This window comes from Tetrao urogallus (genome assembly GCF_951394365.1).
Source record: "Tetrao urogallus genome assembly, chromosome: 1".
In the NCBI taxonomy this organism is placed as follows: domain Eukaryota; kingdom Metazoa; phylum Chordata; class Aves; order Galliformes; family Phasianidae; genus Tetrao; species Tetrao urogallus.
This window is the reverse complement of record NC_136813.1, coordinates 6747510-6761978: the sequence shown is the minus strand read 5'-3', so window position 1 is coordinate 6761978 and position 14469 is coordinate 6747510. Positions and strand designations below refer to the sequence as shown.

The window sequence follows — 14469 nt, the reverse complement described above, 5'->3', positions numbered from 1 at the left end:
ATCAGAATCAGCAAAACAAGAATTATGCAAATGACAGCTTTTACACATACAAACTTCTCTCTTTAACTAGCAGAAATTCTTTCATATTAGGTACCCAACTTATGTTTAGCTGTCACCTAAGGTCTTGTTGGTTTATTTGTTTGGTTTTTACAGGCAAGAGGGAGAGGACTCAACAGAGAGTGATTTACGTTACACAGTTCATTATTCTCACAGACTTGCCATTTGAGGAACCTGTGTGTGCTTAACTGATTATATAGGGCTATTTCAGACTTTCAGAATTTGTATAGTAAAAAAATATTTCCTAAAATTCCTTACCCATGAATCTTGATTTATACTATACATCAATGTAAGAATTTGAAGCAGTGCTTTCCAGAGAAGTAGATACAGTCATTTCTTCCACAAAATTACATCCTTTCTTCTGCAGCTCAGGTCATTTCCTATACAGCTTGAGAAGTTTGCAGTCAAGTCTGCTTTTCATTTTCTTCTGTGCTTCTGACATTGCTGACACACTACCATCTGCCTAATCATAACCTTTCAGTTTGTCAGGATCCTATATCTCTAGTCCTTCTCAGTTTTAGAGGAAAATTCATCAAACTTTTCAACTGACTGAACAGGACATATATCTCTGGAAGTGATTTTCTTGTATAATATTTTATTCCATGTGTAAGATACATAAAAATGGAAAATTGCTATTGCTTGATTGATATTTCACCAAATGAGACTATGAAGTAGTTGTAACTTGCGACATACATTTTCCTAATGTTCAGTACTGTAATTTGTGTAATTTTATTTCAAATGGTGGTAACTATGGTGAATAAGTGAATAAAAGGCAGAGATTAATAAATAAACTGTGAGTTGTTTGATTCATTTAAACACTCAAGAAAAAAATTTCACCTGGTCTTAGAAAGATATCAATAACATTTTAACTGGCAAAATTCTAGGCAAGAGATATATGGAAACCATTTGTTGCACTTATTGATGTCCATGGTGTTCTGTATGGTAATCAGATGCTGAAATACATAATATATATACAACCACACCCATTTTCTACATAAATACATGTATAAACAACATCAAACCAACATCATATAATCTCTTGTGTTTTATTAATTGATCGTATACTCTGGCTCATACTGTTGTGCCTAAAACAGTTCCCCAACAGCTTTACTTACTTTTAAGCCCTCTTAAGGGTTAATACTCCCTTCCCTGTACTCTCTCATTGCTGCTGAGCAAATCACAATCAATGAATTCTCTTCGTTTCTTTTCTCCTTGTTTATTAACTCTGGAATAAGTACTGAAGGCTTTACTATACTCTCAGTAACTGGTGCATTCCCACTGGTGTTGTTGGGCCTGTACCAGTGTAACTGATCTCACACTGATTCATCTGTGAACGTAATTACACCTGCAGGAGGGTGCAGACTTGAAATGAAAAGATAATTAATGTATTTCAACCAATAATAACATTATATAAGAAGGACAATACAGATAAATAATACCTCTGCACATTTATTAACAAACATTTATGAATTCCACAGAACAGCATTTTAGTTGCTTTACAAGAAATTTTCTAACAGTGGAAAGATGCACTGTTTCTACTAAAATCCTGGAATACTCTTTAGTGTGTGTATGGGCAGGAAGCCACAGTCTCTTTGTGCTCTACAACGAAAAGCATAGCAGAACAGCTCCCTCATGCTCAATTAATTCTGCTGCAGAAAAAAAGCAAAAGACAATCTGAACAGCTGAGCCAAATTCAAAGCAGTTTTCTGCTGCTTCTCACAAGCTCAGAGAAAGAAAATTGGTGCAACTTCTTGTTCACAGGGATTAACCAAGCACACATTAGAAGCAGCTAATGCAGCACAACTTATCACCATCTGACTGAAGACCAACTTGTCCTATTAATGAAATCAGTCTTATTAACTCCCAAGAACAGCTCCTGGAGTTTAGTCTCTAGTTTGAAAAAAAAGATGGATGACTTTCAAAGATAATATATGTGGACAAAGGGTTCCATAAATTAGAACATATTTGTGTCTGTCTACATGAAAATCAAATGCCTGGAGAACAAAATAGAAGCAATTTTCTGATTTATTTTACACAAAATCCCTTCAAAGTAATATCCATTTTCTGTGAAAGAAATAAAATCGTATTGAAAGCACCAGCTGCAAATTATGTTTGTCCTCCTTCAGGGGAATAACAAGAGGTCATATGAACAGTTGGAGACTTTTACAGTTTATAGAGTAAGAAAGCACACTATTAATACAACAGCAATCTCCTTCTACTAAAGAGAAAGATGATGGTGAAATCAAGGAGATTAATCAAACTTGTACTCTGCACATTATTTGGAAAATTACTCTAGCTCAATAATTTCAAGACAAACACACTATGTTGTCCTCAATTTTCAACCACCTTTGCAAAGTTCAAGTCCTGATTTTGAACCTTACACAAGGTTATTATTATTATTATTTTTTTATGACTACAATATCACCCAATTAAACTTGGCATAGAATGAAACCACAACACTTGCCAAAATCCAGTAAAGTGGTTTTCTGCCTAGCTAATGTAAAGCACTCTGTATTCAGTACAAATAATATAAGACTAAAAGAATTGAGTTATAAGTTACAGTCACCTTCATGAAGAACAATTTACAAACACATATCACTAGACAGCTGATTTAGTATGTTAATGTAAGAGGAAAAAAAAGAACCAAACCACAAAAAACAATTGCATTCAGTTGTCATTTCTCATTACTATTGATTTCCACAATGTGGACATTTATCTCATGAATGTGTCTCTGTTTTCTATGACCCTCAAACTAAGTCAACCTTCTACAGAAAATTATGGAAGTCAGAAATTTTATGATCATGAAAACAAGTATTATCAGTGGTATATTTGGGTTTGCAGCAATATTCAGAGTGCTAGGTCATATAAACACTGATTAAAAACATAATTTACCATCGAGGCTGATTCACCCATTCACTGCATTAAAAGTGGCATGTTTTTTTATTATGTAAAATGTGAATTAGATATGAGTCACACTCTAAAACAGTCTACACACTGCACAACAGTACAGACCGTGCTTCAGAACGTTTCCCAAAACTGTGCAGAAGGAGTGTTAGTTTTACAGCACAGATCAGCTGATCCCTGGCTACAAATGTCAGTTGTTAATTTATCATTTTTGTGAAAATAATATGGTGTTCACTCAGATTTAGCTAGATCACACGCAAGGCATTTCAAAATTCTTATTAAAAATCAACACAAATAATGTCAAAGACTTAATATAGAAACTATATTTGTAGTTGCAGTGATAATGTTCAGAGCAATACATACAAGAATATAAGGGAAGGTACCTCTACCTAACCAATATTACTACAAATATTACAGTGTATACTGCCAAGATAACAACAAACTTGCTTTGGTTGAACTTCAAGAGGTACTTTGCAAAGTAGAACATCAATCAATGCCAGATAAAAGCAATAAATATCCTTGAAATTAGAAATAAATTTCCTTGTACAAATAAGTTGTGTATGTACCTTTGGATTGAAGTGTCACAGAAATGAAGCCCTTCCATTTCCAGTAAAATAAGAAAGCAGTAGTTCTCAATATTGAGCTGTTTCTTCTTTGCTTCTTAGGTTATCCAGGTTCAAAGGAATACTTCTACGCCTGACGCCAGCCCTGAAAATTTCTCCTATCTCATGCCTGAAGTCTTGGGGAATGGGAAAACTCTTCCTTCTTTTGTAAAATTAAAACTATTCAGATAATGACATCAACACTGAGGTTTTTTTTTTCATTTTTGAAAACAGCTTTCATTTAAGACCTACACTATTCTGTAGAGTGAAATCTATCTATAAACATCATTGTCTGAAACCACAAACATTAAGTCTATAAATACTTATTCATATGTTCTCTTTGAGTTACATTTCCCTATTCAGCTCAGAATTGTGATACCACAACTTACTAATTCAGAATTAAATTAACGCCACACAAGAAAAGAGCCTTATGTACTTCAAGAGCTTGTGCTTCATGGCTTAAGACCATGAACTATAAAAGACCATGTACTATAAAAGCATATTTGCAAGTGGTTGTGTTAACCACTGGATCCATGCAAATTCACAGACCCAACCAGTTTTAATGGACTAGTGGACTGCTACAAAGTACAGTAGTGTTAACTATGGGTCCACAGTATAACACATAAAAAAGGACGCAAGGGTAGAAGCTAATTCAAGGCTAAGGAGAGCAAGACAAAAACAAACTCCAAAAACATTTAACTGTTAGAGCAAGGCAATTCTAGGCTGGCTCTAATCTCCAAGTGGTTTTAACAGGCCTGGTAGACATGCTGTGCTCTAAAACCTTCAGCACATATTGGTCTCCTGCACAAATGTTCTTGGATGAATTAAAAATGAAGTATATCTGGGCATAGAGGAGAGGTATTGATAGACACACAAGCGTATATGACTTTTCTCAGAAAAGAAGGACTGATTAGAGCCGTGCCTTGCTGGCTTCCCTACAGTGGAGGCTACAAGGATGAGAAGAGCTGCCCAATGGGAACAGGCTCACAGAGAGTCATAAAACCTGGCCTTGCTTTGGGGGTTATTTCAAACTAATTTCAGTGTGGTCTAAAGGACCCACTGTCTGTTAGTGATCAGGGGGTATTCAGAAACCCATCTTCCAGCTTATTATTATTATTTTTGGTCACAAAGTCTAATTCATGAATTGTACCAATTGCTCTCTTTTAGAGTTCAGTAATACTCATTTCCTGTTAATGGTAAAGTTTGAATCAAACGTTTACAGAAAAAGTCTTTTGATTGAATCTCAAGGTGAAGGTTATACACAATTGAAAATAGAAAGTATTAGAATTTTTCAGAGTGAAAATCTGAAGGGGTAATTTGATATATGACAAGGGGATGCTTTTACTCCGTGGATTGACAGGATGCTAATATTCATACAGACAGCGACAATGAAGGTTTTCTTCTGATTTTTCACATGATATGATCTGTAGTATTATTCAAATATTCAAAGTAGTGCTTATTTCTGAGGAAGATAAAATAAACCTCCTAAAATTTGAAGTCTTTTAATGATTTGCATTTACCCTTAGTTAAAAGCTGATGTTAAAAGTCAATAATCTCTAATGACACTTAAATATTCAAAATTTCCTCCAAAATTTACAAAGAATTTATAAAATTTATATATTAATTTCACTCCTCTCTCATCTGAAGGAGTGAAAACAGGTATATTTTTACTCCATAATCACTTTGGCCCTTTTGTAAAGATGTTCCATCCTAAAACAATGTATTTTTCAAGAAAAGCTTTGAAATGTTCTGGTTTTGAAATACAATGGGTATGAAACAGAAGCAAAATAAATCAGATGGATAAGATGAATAATCTTATGAATAAGATCCATTCATACTTTTACTTTGGCTTTTGGAGTGCAATAAGATGTTTTTCTATTTATTACCTATCATTAAATAGCACGATCCTTCATGCATGTTTCAGGTGGAACTGTATTTTTAACTCTATAGTCTTGTGTTATGTAACACATCTTCACTAATGATGAAAAAAATTTAGAAACATGAATTAAGCCAATCTTGTCAATACTGCTACTCTAAAAGAAAAATCTCTTATCCCACTACAGAAATGATGACATGCATAACACAGCAGTGACTACCAGGCCAAACAACATTGCTGTACTATAATTCAAGGGCAAAATCAGAGAAGCCAAACCACTACATATTTTAAAAGCTGGCACAGAGCTCTACCTCATTTAGCTTCTTCACTGTAATCCACATTTACTGACAGACTGAAAGATGAGTATAAACAACAAACAAGCAAAACTGTTGTTTAACAATCTGGAAAACATAAGAGACCTTTGAGACAATAAGATGTACAATCTAACTTCCAAAATTACTGCCAAACTAATTAGGAGGAAGAAACAAATTTATTCAGATGCTCAGTAAATGTATATATAAATAAATGAGTAAATGTATATATAAATATATAAATATATAAATCCTTATATACATACTTTTGTATGGTTAATACATTTTAAAACACTAATTAATAAAAAAGTCCCAATTCCAAGACCTTTTTTACCTTTGTAAAAATCCAGATTTTGGCCTTTCTGACAGTAATTTCCTTTGTCTCCTCTAGCACCTCTCTCTTCAAATATCTGCTCACCAGTCAGAGTTAAACAGCACAATTCACATTCATTATGAATGCCAAACGTCTTAAGCTCATGCCCTCCCTCCTTCATCTTACTTCTTTAGGTCCATGCTGTGCTTATTTTTTAATATCCAATGAAAACCTTTACATTCGTGAATCTCAGAAATTTTCAGATTTCCTTTTTTTTTTTTTTTTTTTTTTTTTTTTTCCTACTCAGAATAGGAAGAATTTATTTTTCCCTGCAGCCTTCATTTAAACCTTTAGGCGCCTTCTTTCATGTGTTAAATTCAGGTGCACTGGCTGAGCTATTTGACAAAAAAGCTGAAACCTTCCACTAACCTCCCCATTTTGGCATCCTCACGGCCTCCACAGTTCCTAGTACAGGAGCAACCAAAGGCTACTGAGCTCTGGGTGTCCCTATGCACAGATCCATCAAAGCAGCTGTGCCCATGGCCTTGATCAGCATTCATAAAATAATGCAAAGAGTTGATTATAGATCACAAAAACCTAAACAGAGGAGTCTGAAAATCACTCCTTCAGGAAATTAACTCATTGTAGTCAGCACAGTTAGTAAAGCAAACAAATAATTAAATAATAATAATAAATAATAATTTGGAAGAATAAAGGGAGAACAATGAAATGCAAGGAACTCGCTGGGACCAGAAGGAGAATAAAGTCCGTATATCTTAGCTCTTATATTCAACAGTATCCTGGCTTGCATCGAAAGTGAGGGTGTTGGTCAGCGGGGAGAGGGGAGGGGATTGTCTGCCCTCTGTACTTTGTACTCATGAGGCCCCATCTGGAGGACTGTGTCCAGGACTGGCACCCCCAGCACAAGAAGGATGCAGAGCTGCTGGAGTGGGTCCAGAGGAGGCACACAATGATCAGAGGGCTGGAGCACCTCTCCTATAAAAAAAAAAACTTGAAAGATGTGTGGGCTTATTCATCCTGGAGAAGAGAAGGCTGCAGGAACACCTCATTGTTCCTTTTCAGTATATGAGGAGAGTTTATAAATAGGAGGAAAATCAATTTTTGACATGAGTGGATGGTGTTAGGACAAGGAAGAATGGTTTTAAAATAAAACAGGAGATTCAGGGGAGATGTTTAGATGATAGGGGGAAATCTTGGAGAGGTGCTGGCACAGGCTGCCCAGAGAAGCTCTGTATGGCCCATCCCTGGAAATGATTTAGATTATTTTGGATGAGGCCCTGGGCAGCCTGATCTAGTGCCTGGTAACCCTGCCCTAGGCTGGTAACCCTGCCCATAGCAAGGGTTGTAAACTAGGTAATCTTGATCTTCTATGATCTTTGAGGTTCCTTCCAACCCAAGCCATTTGGTGATTACGTGATTCTATAATCTTTGTGACAAGTAGAGGGAGGAAGGAACCAACGAAAGTATCTCAGAATTTAAGATAAACATGAAGTTAAGGTGAAAGAAAAATCAAATTCCATCATTAAAAAAAAAGAAAGGCTCACATCAACTCCCGAAAACGATGCAGAAAAGCCAGTACTTTTCACTTAACTCTGCAGCATTTTGGAAAGCAATAAATAAAGAAATAAATAAAGCTTATTCTGTGCAACAGAGAAATTGAGATGATTCATAGAGTATTAAATTAATGCTTCTCATTATACAATAGGATCTAAAATTTACAGCCAGAGAATAAAGAACAAACTCCCACAAATGTTTAATTGTGCTTAAAATGCCACAGAATAATTCGTTTTGTACCACTGAAGCTTCCTATCAAATTTATTCCTACGTTCACCAAGCCAAAGTTTTCAAGTTACTGAACCTAGAAATAAAATGAATTAACTGTTTCTTCTGTTCTAAATCATAAAGAATAACATACAATATATCAGAATAAGGCCTTTTCTTTCACCTTGTTCAAGAAAAGTATACAGAAGGAAGACAATCCCTAATAGGATGATTTTTTCAGCTATTGAGTTGAAAGGTTTTAATGTCAACAGAATCAAAGGCTTAATTACATGAAGACATTGATGAAACAAATCACACCATTTACGAGTTACATACCAACAGTAAAACTGAAATTTATTTTTGGTGGACCACTGGACATATTACATTTGAAAATGCATTGTGAATACTGAGCATTTCTGTTACTCCCTTCTCTCTCTAAGAACACCCAGGAATTCTTGGAGAATAGCAGCGTGTTCACTGAAATGGAAATGGACTGGATGTGCATAGCAGAAAAGGAAATGAAAATAGCTTGTTGAGCTGCTGAGTCAAGAGCTAAGTGGAATCAAGAGAAGTCTCCATTTCGTATATAAAAACATTGAAAATAGCCTGACCTTACTAAGTGATCTACCTTACTAAGTGATCAGTTGTGGCTAGTAATGGCAGAGTAAAGTAGAACAATCTATTCAACAAAATTTGAAAATTCATACTTATTCCAGTGTTTCATGTTTATTTCATTAAGTATAATGAAAATGATAGTTATTATAGAAAAAGCAGACCTGATAAAGGAAAAATTATATGTAGTTTCGATACTTTTGAAATAGGCTAAAAAGAACAGCTCATTTTTTGGCAAAAAGATAAGTAGGTAGTGTTAGTGAAGATTCGTGAAAAACATCCTGATTAAGCTATCAGTCAGCAACCAAAAACTAGTGTGCCAAACACTTCCATGGTATGCTTCCATATAATAGAATCGCAGATTGGTCTGAGTTGGAAGGGACCTTAAAGACACATTTATTCCAACACACTGCCATGGGTGAGACACATCCCACCAGGTCAGGCTGCCTGCATCCAAGCTGGCCTTGATATACTGACTTACTTTTAAATTTTGTTTCGTAAGTTGATTTAGAATTACTCAGACTTGTGGAATATGTACTGCAGGGAAAGAATTAAACCGATCGAGCAGAGAAAGACAGGACATGAGAAATAGAATGTGGATGTAGGTAGAGTGGTAAAAGTCTTCAGAGCTAAAAATTTCTGTGTGTTCCTCCATCAAGAGGCTTGCTAGACTCCAAACACACTCTGAAGCATGAGAACAGAAACAGACCTCTAAGACAATTCCAATCCATTGGGAGTGTTAAATACAGTTCTATTATGAGAGAGGACTGACAACTGTTGTCCACTAATATCATAGATGCAGCGAGCATTGGACAGGAAATGATGTAATTGAACTTGGTTTCTCTAATCTGTAAAATAATTTGCTCCTCTGGGACTGCTAAAAGAGGGATCTCATGATAATTAAAAAACAACGATAACTTTCAGATACTTTATTAATCAGATAACTAATCCATTAGGATTAGTTATGTATTCACAAGAGATATTCCTGGTCATTCACAGTCTTCTTCCAGGTAGGTCTGTAAGTCCTGACATTGCTAAAAGGCACATGCGTAACTCATATTCAAATTTCAAAATAATAATTAAGTTCAGCTTTCTCTTATCTCCCTGAACTGACCTGTCTGAAAAACAAAAACAAAAAAATCCCAAATGCATTTTACAGTCTATCTGCCAAAAGCTATTTCCTGCAAGATAAATGATATAATGATAGCTGCATTATTATATACTTAGCTCATGAAGTTTTGGAAGATTTTCCTCTGCCTTATCAAATACCTAAGGAAGTGATGGTGGGAAAAGTGCCAGGAGGGGACACAGACAAGACATCTGACTCAAAATGACCAGAAGGATATCCTACACTATATAACATTACGTTCAATAATAAATGCTCAGTAAAAGGAGTAGGAAAGGGAGGACGTTTGTGGTTACAGCATTTACCTCTCACGTAATTGGGAGTCCCAAACCACTTTCCCAAATAAGAGGCTGGGGGAAGAGGTCATTTGTCCATATGTTTGTCAGCCTTTCCCATTCTGAAGAATGTTCAAGCATATAAATTCTAATGAGAATGATCTGCTTACTTGTAAAGCAAAACTGACACGTCCTGTGGGGCTCTACATTGGCCTCAGCAGGCAGGCTTCACCTTGGCATTCATTATTGGCTAGTTCCTCTTTAGTAGCTCTGTTGTGTTCCATTTCTAAGGGACATAACTCTTCCCATACAAGAAGAAGGTTACAAACTCAGAATTGTCTATTTTTACAAGCACCTTGTTTTTATTTATCTAAATCACATTGTGCATAGACTGAAACAGCCCACAGACACTTTTCAGTCTACTGTCAATATTTCTCTTGGGCACGTCTTGTCATTTTATTGGACTTCTGTGTATGTATGTGTTTGGGTTTGTTTGGTTTTTGGTTTTTTGTTTTTGTTTTTAAAGAAAAAGGGACACTAGTATAAAAGCAACATAAAACTGCATAAGTATTGATAAGCTCTCTTGAGGGAATAAATCATATTGATTGAACATCTTGTCACTAATGTAATTGCATCTGTATTTAGGAATTCTAACACTGTAACTGTGGACTGTTCTGGGCACAGCTCCAGCACTGCAAATGAGAACTGAGGCTCACAATGTCCCTCTCGATGGACCATAGAGAACAGCAAGTGTAAAGTGTCTCATTAAAATTGAAGAAAAGACAGACCTATTGGAAATGAGACCACAACAGATGGTTTTGACGTTAGGAAGGAAAACTGAAACCTGGAAGCTGTTTAAGAAAGTGGAATGTAAACAAACAAAGAAATTTTATTTCACCGTTCCACTCTTCCCAATGGTTGAAATATCCAACAAGGGATTTGGTTCTCTGGTTTCACAGCAGTGTCATTCTTCTAATTTGCTCTTGGCAATGATCTTTGTCTGTGTCCTGCACAATAATTTCTAAGTTTTATAAATTGTCAGAAACAAAAAAGCTGGCAAGGACACCTCCTATTAAACTTCCTCATCAGTAGCCTTATACAAGACAGAACCCAGAGAAATAATCAGTGGGGTGAATAATTAGGTTTATGCACTGAAAATGTAAGAAACAGATATGGATATTTGACAGCTGAGAGACATTAATTAGGAGCTTTAGAATGATCACTAAAATATACAAGAAGATCATACATTGCCTGGCTAGCTTCACACTACTTGCTTTTCTTGTATCAAGCCTGGTATTCTCTTATTACATACCTATTTTGTTATGTATCTGTATGTAATTAACCTTCAACTGTAGTTGCTTTTAAAGTCAAAAATGAAAGTGTTATCAAATAATTGTAAAAAAAATAAATATATATATTTTTTTTTACTTTAGTAAAAGCATGCATTTATTTTAGGGTAAAATTACTTTGTTTTTCATTTCTTTCTTTCTTTCCTTCTTTCTTTATTTCTTTCTTCCTTTTTTTTTCTCTAGAAGCCATTAAAATGAAAATATATTAATAAGAATACATGAAGTCATCTAGCTTGTGTTGTTATTTGTCATGTACAGCTATCAACTGCAAAAGAAATACAGACAAATGGGAAGAGCAGTTTGCGCCTTTTTAATATTGTACTGTGAATCCAGAATCTTAATATGGATATATGCTGCTCTACAAAGTAAATAGTCATGATTTTATTTTATTAGCAAGGAGGAAGAAATGAAATCACCTTTCTTTCTGCAAAGGAAGGTTGGTTATAGTAAGTTACAGTTTATGCGTTGGAGTTTGAATTACAAATTACGTGTACGTAATTTTCTGACTGCCATTATTATTACTGATTTCTTCTTGTAGAAACAAATTAGCAGTGTACCTGTAAAAGACAATTAATTGTAGGATTTGCTTATAATTTCTATCCAATACTAAGCAAAATTTTTGCGAGAAAATCATTTTAAAAATCTACACACTATACAAAATTAATACTTACATAAGGGATTGTGTCCAAGGTGTCTGTGTTGACAATTATAGGGGCAGGGCTTGCCTGAAAAGGAAACAAAAAAGAGAAAAAATGTAAACCCTGAAAATTCTTAATATTGAAATGCCCGCAATGACATATTAAATTAAAAGCATAACAGCTTATCTTCCCATTGATCTCACATCACATAACAGCACATAACTTTGGGTACCATTCAATCAGTTAAGGATGAAATAAATAGATTCTCAACCTACAAATCACAGATCATTCTGTTCTCAAGTTCAATAGGCTTTGGATCACAACCCAAATGTACAGTAAACAGCCATTCACTTTACGTAGGAAGCATGATGTATTCAACTTATGATTTAAGCAAACTTGGAGGTGAGGCTTTCCATTACCCTTACCTCACAAGCCCACTTTTTGTGATCAAGCAAAACCACAATAATCATTTAATTTTGCACAGTATAACATTCAAACTATTACTGATTTGTATTATATAACTGTATATATTATATAGTTATTATATCAATTATTATATATATTATATATATGCACATATATAACAAGATTTTTTAATCAAAGCTATATATCCTGCACAGCTCATGTGCACTCAGCTGATGCTGAGTCTTAAAAGTTCTGTGGGTCTGTAAAGCTTTCCAACCTGATCTTTAGCTCATGGATGCAATCCATATCCATGCTACTTTACATCCACCTGAAATGCCTCAATCTCTACCCCTTCCCTTACTGTAGTTTGATGGTGGTGATGCAAGACCAAGCTCTGATCTGACCCAGCTGCGTAACCCTTGCTCAGATACTGTGGATCAGAGAGCTGTAAGTAAATTAGTTTGTATTAATAAGTATTTATGTATCTACTTTGTATGTTAGTTGATGAATGACTGCTTGTACTTTAAAATTGTACAGACAAAAAATCTCTTTCTGCATATCAGGGACTGAAAACAGTGATCATATTTCTATTGTCAAATATTCACTGCAGGAATTCAAAACCTAATTTATAACACTATAACACTAATTTAACCTAATTTATAACACTAATATCACTGAATGTTAAACATTTTCACCTTATTTTTTTTAATTTCACCTTATATGATTATTAAGCTCAATATACTTAAAGAATGATACCTTTCCAAAATGAGAAAAAGATTATTTTTAATAATATTCTACTATCTTTACCAAAACTTTTCTTTCACTGATTTGATCTTCTTCTAATATACAGACAAAAGCTCTAGTAACATACATAAACGAAGTTTGCAACCTTCACAATGAAAGCACCTTTCCACTGCTTTAAAAAACAACCCATACTGAAATAGAAAACATCTTTCAGAAATCACTTTCCAAAAATTCCCGTACTGTAATTGATTGCTTCTAGCCTAATGTCATGGTTCTATGTTTTTGTTTTTGTTTTTGTTTTGTTTTTTGTTTCTGGGTTTCAGTATTCCACATCAAAACATCATGTAGTATACGGGGCATTAAAGTATCACTGCCCCAATTCCAAGTACCTATCCCTGTATGTTACAGAAGTCACGGGATCTGGCCCTTCCGGTTGGGGGGGGCGCTCTCTTGCTGCCTGGCAGTGGGTGCTGGAGGGTGCTTTCCTAGCCGTTCCAAGCCTTTTCAGGTTTGACTCGGTTCCGGGAACTCTCTCTCTCTCTCTCTCTCTCTCTCTCTCTCATCTTGCCTGATTCATTAGTCTCAATTTCAATTAAATTGTATATATTGTGCTATCTTGTATTCCAATATTATAGTAAAATAAGTTTTCCTCCATAGATTGGTGCCGCTGCTCTTTTCCTCCCTTCCTTCCTCCCCATTTTTGTGGGACTGGGGTGGGGGGGGAGGGCAGAGGCCTGTCGCCCCTGTCACGGACATAGATTGATCTGGTCAACTCCGTGACAGATTTTTGGCGCCCAACGTGGGGCACGAACCCACGACCCTGAGATTAAGAGTCTCATGCTCTACCGACTGAGCTAGCCGGGCCGGGTTGGGGCTGGGCGCTCCCGCACCGCCCGGTCCGGTCCCGTCCCTTCCGCGCCATCAGAAACGCTTAATGAAGATCAGGATAATCAAACGAGTCTAGCGAAGGATGTGAAGGAGGTGAAGGAGATGATGAAATTTATGCGAGCCCACCTAATTAAAGACGATGAACCTTCCTTCTCACGTGCACCATCAAAAATCTCGGCTGTTAGAGGCAAACGTTCTCCAGCTCAAGTAAGGGATAATACACCGCGAATTGTCTTATGGTATTACCTACGTGACCATGGAGAAGACATGAGGAAGTGGCACCGTGAACCTACTGCTGTACTGCGAGCACGGGTGAAAGAATTACAAGGCAGATCAACCACCAGTGCAGTTGCTCCAGTTACCACAGGTAATGAATAGGGGGGCCCTGCCCTCAGTCAGGGGGGGGGAAAGGGATAATAGAGTATATTGGACTGTGTGGATTCGATGGCCTGGCACATCAGAACCACTGAAATATAAGGCCCTGGTGGACACTGGTGCACAGTGCACTCTGATGCCCTCGAGTCATGAAGGGACAGAATCAATCCATATTTCTGGAGTGACCGGGGGCTCTCAAGAATTGACTGTGT

At 36.0% G+C, this 14469-nt stretch overlaps 1 protein-coding gene across 5 annotated transcripts in view; it reads right to left on the bottom strand.

Annotated features, from left to right (window-relative positions):
• The window catches only part of DLG2 (discs large MAGUK scaffold protein 2), a gene marked incomplete at both ends in the record, with an annotated part of 740481 nt that overhangs the window by 388186 nt on the left and 337826 nt on the right, over nt 1–14469 (bottom strand). For all 5 annotated transcript variants that reach the window (XM_079537732.1, XM_079537733.1, XM_079537734.1 and 2 more), the window contains one exon: nt 11879–11932. In XM_079537732.1, coding sequence (XP_079393858.1) covers nt 11879–11932 — 54 coding nt within the window. The remainder of the gene's footprint in view (nt 1–11878; nt 11933–14469) is intronic.